Source organism: Fundulus heteroclitus, chromosome 15 (genome assembly GCF_011125445.2).
Source record: "Fundulus heteroclitus isolate FHET01 chromosome 15, MU-UCD_Fhet_4.1, whole genome shotgun sequence".
Lineage (NCBI taxonomy): Eukaryota > Metazoa > Chordata > Actinopteri > Cyprinodontiformes > Fundulidae > Fundulus > Fundulus heteroclitus.
Window position 1 is genome coordinate 28,107,186 of NC_046375.1, and position 12,478 is coordinate 28,119,663.

Below are 12,478 nucleotides of genomic sequence, written 5' to 3' on the forward strand. Positions count from 1 at the left end.
ATGTTTTAAATAAACATCAGCAAAGTCATCACTGATCACATGTGAGCTCAGCTCCAAGAGCTCAGCGGGAAACACAAGTGTGAAGTAAAAATAGCTGCAGTGGCAGCAAGAAAGCAGACCTTCTAGTGGGAATGTTGACATCCGCCAGCGTGTACAGGGGTGTGAGGCTGGGCACAAGGTAGTGCAAACGAGGGAAGGGGACCAGGTTCATGGCAATCTCATTCAGATCCATGTTGAGGGAGCCCTCAAAACGCGCAGAGCTGTAATCACAAAAAAAAATTAAAAATAAATCACGCTGACTCACTAGATTAAAACGTGCAGAAAGAAGGAGAAAATGAATTTGTTTTTTTATTCTCAGTTTATTTATACAGTGCTAATTCACAACAACAGTAATCTCAAGCAGACCAAAGGGCCCAGTTCAATCCAAATTCATTCCAGTTTATTCCAACACAGCCTGACTCAAAACAGTCATACACAGACTGAGCTTTAAATCCCTTAACGCTGTTCAATTTCACAATACAACAGACTTGAAATAACATAAAAGATAACTAGTGAAAAAAAAAAAGGAAAACAAACATTAATCTATGGCTTAAATAATCCTGTTGCTGTTTTTTCATCCTACATGTTGAGGCTTCCGTAAAACTATACTAAGTAGAACTGGGGTCAAAACATTCAACTGATCTCATTTATAAAAAACTACATAAGTTCTATATACAATTTTGCGTATTTCCAAAAGCCAAAAATGGCGTGTGCCAAAAAACAAAACTTGATTTATAAAACCATGCGCACACACAGCAGCCATTTCCCTTTCTAAATGACAGCTGTACCTGAACGTTTGCGTATTAGGTTCCACCTCATGTTCTGCGCTCAACATGCCCAGATTTAACCTTAAATGGTCAATGCAAAGCAGCTCATGAACTGCAATGCATATTTAAATAAATCAGGTGATCATAGTTATTTAACTGTTAACTATGGCAGCCATGGAGTAAAGAGCAAATAATCTCTAGAAAAATATCTCTGAAAGACCTTTATTAAATGTTTAAATCAAAGATAAAAGAGCAAATGTTTTCCACATTAAAAGAAATTGTTAAAAAGTAAACCTTAATATGGTCTTAAACGTCGGCTGACATCCTCACGGATGTGTGTCTGGATCAACATTTTGTGGCGGAAGGAGGCAAGGAAGGATGAGAAATTCCCCCCGATGATGAAGATTTCCAGCCCTGTTGCTTTCCTTGTTTTATTGTTTTGTTATTTTTGTGTGACTAAACAACACCAATAAAAGGAAGAGAGTTTATGTTCACTGCAAAAACGGAACTCAAAATAAGTAAAATTTTCTTAAAATTAGTGTATCTGTCCTTGATTTGAGCAGATAAATAAGATGATCTGCCAATGGAATAAGAGTATTGTACTTAAAATAGGAACAATTCATCTCCATCGTCTTATTTCAAGTGCAGAATGTCTAATTATCTTATTTTAGGGGTCAAAATACTCATTCCATTGGAAGATAATATTATTTACCTGCTCAAATCTAGGACAGAAACACAAATTTTAAGAACATTTTACTTACTTTTAGATCAGTTTTTTCAGTGTTGTAGTTAAAGCAGAACAGACAGAGCAGAGGGCTTTTATCATTGTATTCTTCCTTTCTTATTTGTGCAAGAATTAATAAAGTGCTGGTTGAGCGAAAATCACAGATCTTTCTATAGTCGAGAGCCGAGTTATTTTTATTCAATTATTACTCCTCATGAGGTGGAGCCATTCTACCTAGCTGGAGCCATACGACATGGACAGCCAAATGACGAGGAGATATAAGGTTTCTGCTGAGGAAGTTCAGTGACAAGTTAAGTTGAGGTTAGGAGTTTGGTTATGGCTATGCAGGCTTAGATGCTTTTGCACTGATGACCAGAGAGCTTGGGCATGTGATGTCATTCGTGGTTCAAGCTTGTCAAAAGGTCTGGCTGGTGCAGTCTACTCTGACTGAAACATGTTGGAGGACTCCGCGTAGCGTTCCCTTGGTGCCAGGAGAATTGTTGGGTTCAGCTGAGCGGACCGTTTAGGCAAGACAGACTAGAGAGAAGCTTTCAGCCCTGAGCAGGTGTATGCCACCTCCCCCTTCTCAGGGGTCGAGGCGTCCCTCTGCTGGCCTTAGTGTTCAGCCGCCGCCTCTGAGTTTTGCTAGGTCTGGTGTCGTCTACCCTCAGGATGTATAGCTGAGACCTGGCGGGGAATATCTGACGGCCCAACCAGGCAGACACAGGCTGCAGACTCTGGTCTCCCCCCAGGACCCCTAGGGGCCATGGAGCAATACAGCGATGTCACCTGGCTGGCCGTCGGATATTCTTCCCCATTTCTTCCCCATTTGTAGCTCAATATTGGGCTGCTCACGCTGTGGATCCATGGGTGGTTGCCACTTTGATCCATGATTACAGGCTACAGTTGCAACAACGGCCCCACATCTCGCATCGGGTCAAGACGACTGTAATCCCTGACTCCATTCAAAGCCTGTGCCCCAGACCAGGAGCTTTCTGCCCTCCTGGCGAAGGGAGCAATTGAGGCAGTGGAGATCCTCTGCAGCAACCCGGGGGCTACTATTCCACGTACTTCGTTGTGCCGAAGAACACGGGCAGGTTTTGTCCCATCTTGGATCTAAGGGGACTCCATCAGTATCTGAAAACGCTGTGCTTTTACATGCTGACAACATTAGAGGTTCTTCAGGCTATTGCAAGAGAGGATTGGTTCACGTCAATAGATCTGATGAATGCCTATTGTCCAGGGCAGTCAAAAGTAGCCGGTCAACGGCGGCAAATCGCCGTCTATAGCAGCTCTTGCCGCCGCCTACAATTCCCCGATTATATAATGGAGCGATATTTGTTGCTTCTGGTTGAGCACGCAGGAACCAATCCGAGCTCAACTCTGTGAAAAACTATTCTCGCGCGACGCTCGAGGAGAAACAGCCAAGCGAGCGCACAGCACAGCTGGTGTTGAGCATGGAATGAGCAGGTTGAGCGCGTGAGCAGAGAAGGAACTGAGCGCTCGCGAGACTGATTTTGAGCACGCGTGTTGTCTCACTGCGTGCTCGGAAGTTAGTAAATTGTCATATATTCACCTAATCTGATGTGTTTTATATGGTGCTAGTAATTCAAATTCAACTAATTTTATGCAAATTTGTTCAAAAACTTGTTAAAACATGATGATAACATGTGAAAAAATGTTTTAAGAATAATAATAAAAAAAACAAAGGTTGTTTTTTGAAGAATCGATCATTCACTTTTTTTTGCTTTTTATTCAATTTAAAACATGCACTCTGACTCTATTCTTTAAATAATCACCCGTCTTGAAAGCTTTCAAAACACATCAGGGAGACTCTATTTTTCAAAACTCTCCCCTTCGGGGCTCGGGCACCGGCATAAGTGCACCCTCCTACCTGATAGTGTGTGGCCTGCTACTGTAAAAAAGTTTGACTGCCCTGATTGTCATGTGCCTGCTTGCAGCACATGTATATGAAGGCTTTAGATTAGTGCACAGAATTTACTGTGGGCATGAGTCTATCATCAAAGGAGCGTTCTCAAAAAACTGTCAACACAGTAACACATGGTGACAAAAAGCTGTCGCTTCATGCTTGCTCAGTATGAGGAATTGCTGCAAAGCCATGTACAATGCAGACGACTCTCCCTGTGGTTCTACGCTTCTCCAGGAGTGAATCTGCTTGTCGGGACTTTGATGCAATCAACTGGTTCCCTTAGATAGGAAATTTTGGACCAATCTGTATAATCTGACCCAATCTGTATAATATGATTGAATTTGACTTTGTAAAGTGCCTTGAGATGACATGTTTCATGAATTGGCGCTATATAATTCCATCCATCCATTTTCTGACCCGCTTAATCCCTCATGGGGTCACGGGGTTGCTGATGCCTGTCTCCACTGGGTGAGAGGCGGTGTACACCCTGAACAGGTCACCAGTCTGTCGCAGGGCAACACAAAGACAGACAAGACAAACAACCATTCACGCACACACTCACACCTAAGGACAATTTAGAGAGACCAATTAACCCAACAGTCATGTTTTTGGACTGTGGGAGGAGCTGGAGTACCTGGAGAGAATCCACGCATGCACAGGGAGAACATGCAAACTCCATGCAGAAAGACCCAGGGTTGGATTTGAACCCAGAACCTTCTTGCTGCAAGGGACCAGCGATACCCACTGTGCAGTGCTATATAAATAAAATTGAATTGAAAAAAGATTCTTGATAAACCAGAGGGCTTCAACTCCAGTCCCTGAGGGTCACTGTGCTGTAACTTTTATATGTGCCTTTGCTTCAACACACCTGAGTCAAATAATCAGGTCCTTAGCAGTACTCTGGAGAATGTGACTCAATACTGAGGAGCTAATTCAGCCATTTGATCCAGGTGTGTTGAACCAGAGAGATATTTAAAAGTTTGAGGACACTGGAACTCGAGGACCGGAATTAAAGATGCCTGCCATAAATCAAGCCTGAAAGAAAAAAAACACACTCTACAGCTTTCTATACGCAGTCAGGCACGTTGTATTTAATAACCTAAATCAGATCAGTCGATTTAGCGAAGCTTTCTCTCATTTTACATACAGTGAAAGTTATTAAGTTTTGTCTCTAAAGAGTGTTTGGTCAAAAAAATTATTCACGGCCCCTGATCAAACCACCATGTACAGTGGGAGGGGGAAGGCAGAGAGGAGCTGCCTGCAGAAGATGACCTGAAACGGATCTAACCCAAAGAGAGTTTCACCATGGCTGAGGAAAAAACTTCCTCATAAAGCTCTAAATCTAACCTCTGTGAGGCGAATTTTGGAGCAGATCAGACACTCCTGTCTCTCCTCTCCACTTCTGCCCCCCCTCCCCCCTTTAGCATTGCCATTAGTTCAGGTTGATCTCTGATCCAGATATTTATCCCAGCTAATTATTTTATCCTTAAAAAAATATTCAAGACATTGTTACATATTTAAAAAGAAAGGGTGCTTCAGTAAGTCAACCACAATCATTTAGCATCATTCAGAAATTATAGTTTCAGTACTTTCATACAATACGTTACTGAAAGTAAGCACTTTTTGCCTGTCTATAGAGCACCAAATTGCATTTTTAAATGTTCTTTAAACCCAAAATGTTCATAGAATGTGTGCAGTTTCATACCTGGTAATATTCAGGAGCAGGTTGGCCACTATGTTATTCATTGCATCAAAGGGCTTCTCTGTTGGACTGAGGGAGCCCTGTCCAGAAGTCACAGTGCTGTCTTTTCTTAGCGCCGACCCGGGTTTTGCACCATGAGACATAACACTGATCTTGTTCACGATGTCCACCAAAGACTGTAATAAAAAAATAAAGAAATAAAACGAGGAAACACAAACAGTGTTTTGTTTATATAGATTTACGCGAGAAGAAGAGAGAATGAAACCTGGTTTTCCACAGGAAGGACACAGTCTGCATGCTCCGTCAGCTCTCTCATGGCAAGGACACTGTTGTAGGGAGATGTGATGACATCATCTTCTGCTGATGGATACATGGCGGTGACAATGCGACAAACGTCAGGAAATTCTTCCTCCAGCAGGCTGAGGACTCTGGTCCCCAGACCGGACCCTGTACCTTTAAATCAGGACCAGTGTGTTAATACACATTACAGAAAAGAAGGAACTGGCAGCAATTTCTGGGAACATCCTTTAATCGATGCCATGGGAGAAAGAAAACTGTTTTCAGTGACTAATAACTTATTTCCTGGTTTCAGTGATATCCATCTCTGTGAAAGTGTGAAGCCATTTTTAGTTTTGGTGAAACCAGCGCTCCTAATTCATCAGGAAAGAGGACAAATAAACAGGGTTCCTACAGCAAAAGACAAGTTAAATTTAAGACTTTTTAAGACTTTTTAATGCCACTTGAAATAAAAAGTTAAGACCAACTTCATAATAAACCGAAGATAAAAAAAACTGCTTGCAACAACTTTACCCAAATGTTTATTTTAACATAAAACATTACTTTCTGGTCCAATAGAATGTTTCAAATTTTAAAAAACTTTCCATATAGGAAGAAAGCTAAAAGCGCATAAATGACAGATATATGTTTTAACAATTATGGAACTGAATTCATTAACTTTGTTTTGTTCCCTGGTAAAATAAACAATAAATGTGTTTTAAAAACAACAACATAATCAGTGCTAACTCCTTTTGGCAGCTATGGCATGGTACTGCAGGCTTTCTTCAGTTCCTCCTCCACCTGTTGCAACTTTGCCATTTTGTCTTTATATCGCTTTCTTAGCGTGTTTGATTTGGTGATAAGTTGTGCCATCACCGGGCCAGCCGTTCTTTCGTCACTTTGTCACCGTGTTCAAAGTCCACAATACCTCTGCTTTTGTTCCGCCAAACGTCCGGGAGATTTGTTGCTATCTCACAGTCATCTCTGACATCACTGTCGTTGATGTTGGAGATGGCTGTGGAGGCATTTCAGAGATGAGGGTGGAACAGAACAGATACCTGCTATTTCTGGGTAACTCGATTTGGACGCCTGTGTGACTCCACTGCCTTGATTTCCATCGTGCCGAGCTTGAATGATTTCTTGCACAAAATGCACTGTGACTCATATACTGGTACTGGTTTTAGCCATGCAGAAAACTCTTGGCTGGATAGCCAATTTTTGTTGAATTTACACTTCCCCATGTTGTCCAGATAAAAAAGTGGCGCATCTCCCCAAAGTCCCGGCCACAACATAATTTTTATTGGTTTTGCTATTGGGACAGAACCAATAAAGAGTACAGCGAGCCATTCATTAAATAAAAAAATAAAAATGTTTCAGTTATTTTAATGCTTGATATGGATTACAAAAATAAAATCCTATTTATGACGAGTAACAAATTTAAGACCTATGAATGAATATAAATCAATTAAGGCCTTAGTTTTATACTGAAGAATTCAAAGCCTTTTAAGACTTTTTCAGGTCCAAACCCATTCAGATCAGGCTCTAACCATCTAAGTTCCAAAAAAAAGTAAAAAACAAAGCAACTGGACTTGTTTTCCGTAGTTGAAAACAAGTCCATCCATTCAAATCCATTCAACTACGGAAAACAAGTCAAGTTGCTTTGTTTTTTACTTTTTTTGGAATGACCATGACCTGGATGACTGAGAATCTTCACCAGCACTAACCATCTAAGGTAACAGTTTACCCATAAGCTTTTTTGTCGTTGTTTAAGAAATCCAACCAATTTTCAGTGAAATGAGCCAAAAATGCGATTGATTTGAATTGCAGTTTGATTTGCAATTTTATGAGGACTTCACTGGGGAAGCGTGTCTTTCGGCAGGAGATGCACTCTGACCGAGTAAAATCAGTTCCAAAGCGTTCAGGAATATGCAAAGCTGAGAGGCTCTAATGCCTAAAACAAGAATGTTAGTCCTTTCTGAATCACTGGATGATCACTGGCAAACCTAACATTAATTGTAATACACGTCATTTAAGGACACTTTTCAACAAGAAGTTACACAATTGAAAACAACATTGAAATACAAACATACCAGGTGTGCAAATACATAAGAAATTACCAACTGGAAGTGCACAGTTGTAAGAGTAGCAAAAACAGTAGAAGTCCTGCAACACAGCACCAAAGGGAAGTAAAAGACAGGTGGACCCAACTCTGGGAGCCAGAAAGAGATTAGTCATCCCTCCATGCAAGCCATATGCCCCGCACAGAAGTGGGTTGTAAGTGAATGAAATGAGCAGCATAACTCAGGCTAGAGTGAGACGTAGGGTACTGAGCCCCCTACGTCTCACTACATCTCACAGCATTAATCCAGCTACATCACTATCACTATCTCCAGCCACATAGACCAGGCCCTTGACCCAGGACAGACCCACACAACCCCCTGCCACCAAGCAGAGGAGAGCATCCAGCACGTACACTCAATACACTAAGTTACTTTATGCTGGTGATGATTCTCAGTCATCCGGGTCATGACCAATCCAAAAATGGCTAACCCTCCATCTGATCTAGGAAATTCCGTTGCATGTACCTTGTGTGTATAATGACAAATAAAGCCCCACATCCATATGTGTTTCCCACCAGAGGGGCTAGGATACCAGTGAGATGTTTAGCAATGTTGTAAGTCACAGAGTTAATGCTGCTGACAATGGGTCTGCCTAAATCACAGGCGGTAGAAACAGTCAGGAAATAACTTCAACAAGATGGTAACCTGAACAACAGGACTAATTTCACAGCGGACCAGATCTGTACCCTACTGGACCTTTGTCTTTCCACAACCTACTACAAGTTCACTTTTACAGACAGAAGTATGGTTGTGCCATGGGATCTCCAGTGTCACCGATTGTGGTCAATCTTTACAAGGAAGAAATGGAAAAGAGAGCCTTAGACTCTTTCAGAGGAACACCACCAAGCCACTGGTTCAGACATGTGGACGACATGTGGGTCAAAATCCAGGTAAAAGAAGTAGAAGAAGAAGTAGACCCTCCAAACCTGTGGGTACCCTAACTGGGCTTTTGTCAAATCAGCAAGAAAATCCAAAAGACCCGCTGCAGAACATAATGGTGAGAAGAATAAACGCAAAAACATCGTCATCCCATATGTTGCTGGAGTCTCTGAAAAACTCAAGAGGATTTTCTCCAAACACAAAATCCCAGTACATTTCAAACCAAACAGGACCCTCAGACAGAGGCTGGTGCATCCCAAGGACAAAACCCCCAAACCTAAGATGAGCGGAGTGGTGTATGCAGTTCAGTGCAGTGAGGAATGTTCTGATCTTTATATTGGAGAAACCAAACAACCTCTCCACAGACGCATGGCTCAACACAGGAGAGCTACCTCCTCAGGTCAAGACTCTGCTGTCCACCTACACCTAAAGGACAAAGGACACTCTTTTGAGGACCAAAATGTTCACATTTTGGACAAAGAAGACAGATGGTTTGAAAGGGGTGTGAAGGAAGCCATCTACGTCAAGAGAGAAAGACCAACCTTAAACAGAGGAGGAGGCCTTAGGTTCCAACTCTCAAAAACTTACAACACAGCTATAGGATTAATTCCAGCCAATCGTCAACTTAACTCTCACCCTCATTCAGGTGATCAAAACATTGTTCCTTTAAGCCAAACCAATAACAACTCTAACGACTCCTCGTTACAGAGGAGTGGACCAGTTTCGGTCCATTCTGCTGACTTAATGGCCTTAACGACCGCCCATTACTAAGGGGTGGACCTGTTTCGATTGAATTTGCATGTTATCTAAGCCATTACAGGCCTTTGTTTGGTAATGGTATAAAGCTTGTTACTCATCGTTACTCCAGACTTTTTGAATTGAGAAAGCTTCCGGGAGAGGAAGCGAAACATCTTCAACTATGGAAAACAAGTCCAGTTGCTTTGTTTTTTACTTTTTTTGGAAAGAAGTAGAAGCTTTCACCAGACACATCAACACAAAGTTTACCAGAGAGGATGACGACAACAAGCTACCCTTTCTGGACTGCTTGGTAAGCATGGAAAGAGATGGAAACCTCAACACTTTTTGATTCTCATTATCCACTGGAACACAAACTTTCTGTCATAAGAACCTTACACCATCGAGCCGAACATGTCCCCACTAGGACATAAAGGAAGGAACAGAAACACGTCATAGATGCTCTCCAAACCTGCAGATACCCTAACTGGGATTTTGTCAAATCAGCAAGGAAATCCAAAAGACACGCCACTGAACAGAACGTGGAGAAGAACAAATGCAGAAACATTGTCATCCCATATGTTGCTGGAGTCTCTGAAAAACTCAAGAGGATCTTCTCTAAACACAAGATCCCAGTACATTTCTGTACATTCCAGTACATTTCAAACCCAACAGGGCCCTCAGACAGAGGCTGGTTCTTCCTAAGGACAAAAACCCCAAGCCTAAGATGAGCAGAGTGGTGTATGCAGTTCAGTTCAGTGAGGAATGTTCTGATCTTTATATTGGAGAAAATAAACAACCTCTCCACAGACACATGGCTCAACACAGTTACCTCCTCAGGACAGGACTCAGCAGTCCACCTGCACCTCAAGGACAGAGGACACTCTCTGGAGGACCAAAATGTTCTCATTGTGGACAGAGAAGACAGATGGTTTGAGAGAGAGGTGAAAGAAGCCATTTACGTAAAGCGAGAAAAAAACAACCTTAAACAGAGGAGGGTTCAGGTTTCAACTTTCAAAAACTTACAACACAGTGATAGGTTTGATTCCTGTCAAGTTTCACCCCAATTCACATCCATGCAAGTGACAGCATTCCTCCTGTGAGCCAGGCAAACGATGAGCCTAACAACTCTCCATTGTGAGGGCCGACCAGTTCCAGGTAAATCTTCTAAGCTCTAATGAGGCCTCACCAGCAGGTCTATAAAGCCTGGAACTCCACATTACTCCAGACATTTGGAACTGAGAAAGCTTCCTGGATGGGAAGTGAAATGTCTTCAGCTTCAGAAAGAAGTCCAGTTGTTTTGTTTTTTAACCTTTTTTTGGACTGAGTTACTTTATCCAAGCACTCTAAAATATGACAAGTTCACCTTACTCAAAAAAATCCAGGATGCTGATAGCCTTGAAAATTTTAAGTAAGTGCAATGCATCACATTTACTTTACTTAAAAAAGTATTAAAACTCATTGCCTCAAAAAAAACAACAATTTTTTTAGGTTTGCACAACTCTATGAAAATAATAATTTTGAGTAGACCTATTTCCAAGTTGTCAATCATTTAATTCTGCATTTGTAATTCGACAAGACTTATTTCTCAGGACATTGGTACGGTTTATCTGGGTGACACATAATAGATCACGGTGTTGAACGTATTGTATTAGGGAGAGCTGTATTAAATAATATTATACATACATCACATAACAGCAAATTCGCTCAAGGTTTTGTCGGGCCACATCCATGGCTAAAAAAAAAGGAAATTAGCCAATTAGGTTAAACTGATCTGCACAAGTCTCCCCCTTTTTCAAATACTTGATTTTCATGTGTGGAATCAACTCACAGTAAAGTTATCAAGCACAGTTTACAGCACTTATTCAAAATGAGTATAAACAACAAGTTGACGAGAACTGAGTTATGCTCTCTTGAAACCTTAAATAAAAATGAATCTTATGTTTTACAGTGAGATATTCAGGGGATAACTGGAGGGTAACTAAAACAGATTTACAGTAGCAACAGAAAGAAGGTTAACATTATAACATTATGCATTCAGATGACATGTCCTAGACCCAGGGAATATATGTAGCACAGAGAGAAAACCATAGAGCTCCATAGATGAACTTCAGAGCTACACCACAGCTTATCTACCCTGAAGATGACAGTGAGTAACCATTGACTACTGCAAAATATCTGTCATACAAATAAGAGTAACCCCCCTCAAAACTGTATCAACGTTCTAGACGATTCAATATAATGCAGTGTTCCAGTGTCTGATGCAGCACCCCAGTCTAATAAAACTAACACAGAGGATTCACCATCAGCAGCAGCAGCCAGCTAACCGAGTGATTACTCCCAGTAGTGCTGTCTCTCTTCTTTGGTCTGCTCGAAATTATTAGTTATTCAAAGAGCTCATTTCTGTTAAAGAGTGCAATTAGTTGTTCTGCAACAACCAAGACAAACAACAAGGGCGAGTCAGTACATGTGTCTTCTTTAGCAGAGGGCTGCAAGTTTGCAATCCGTTAGTGTAGTGTGCTGCCAATAGTGTTCTTGGTAACTGTGACTCAAGCTGCCTTTAAATCATTAACAAGCTGCACCTCTGTAGTTGTTTCATGGAGCTCCAAACAGAGGGCAAATAATATTTCTGTCATTTCTGAATAATTACAACCACAGCTGTAACTTTTTCTCCGAGCCTCCTGCTAATCATCTTGCAGCCCATTACAGCCACGTGTTGATCTACCATCATGCCTCTGATGTCCTCTGACAACCCTGATTCTGCACATGGTGGTGGAGAGGTTGGGATGGAAGACTCTGGTTCAGGGGACTCAAAAAGGGGTTCACTAGTCTGGTCTTAGGAAATATAACATCTAACCAGTCTGGGGACGCCATTATTTCTGACCAGGTTGTAGAAGATGAAATTTCAGCTGGCATCCAATGTATTCCTGTCTGATTTTTCTGTGAATATTCTCTGTCTCATCATATTACAATAAACCTGGATGAAGCCAAACTTGCCAAACCGCCAGAAAAAACAGAACAGCAAAAGAATGACGGGTCAAAAGTGTACATACATTTCCCCTAATATTTGTTAAAATTGCCCTTTAAATAAATTGAGTTTCCTTCCATCAATTTCTTACAATAGTTTGCAGGACATGTGGTCCATTGGGCATGTTTCTTTGTTGGGTTGGGTTTTGGGCTGAAACATATCAGGTCTTCACTGACTGTGGGGGGGGGGGGGGGTTCTTTGGCTCCTCACAACTACTACTGAGCATTTTTCTTATGGATAAACTTATAAACACGTCTATACAGATAAACCCTATAATT

General features: G+C 41.5%; 1 protein-coding gene across 1 annotated transcript in view; it reads right to left on the bottom strand.

The window, feature by feature from the left end:
- Positions 1–12,478, bottom strand: part of tube1 (tubulin, epsilon 1) — a 41,400-nt gene that overhangs the window by 15,168 nt on the left and 13,754 nt on the right. Inside the window, exons 7-9 of the mRNA XM_012878267.3 lie at positions 5,428–5,615; positions 5,166–5,338; positions 120–260 (exon numbers count right to left, since the gene is read on the bottom strand). Of these exons, the coding sequence (XP_012733721.2) occupies positions 120–260; positions 5,166–5,338; positions 5,428–5,615 (502 nt within the window). The remainder of the gene's footprint in view (positions 1–119; positions 261–5,165; positions 5,339–5,427; positions 5,616–12,478) is intronic.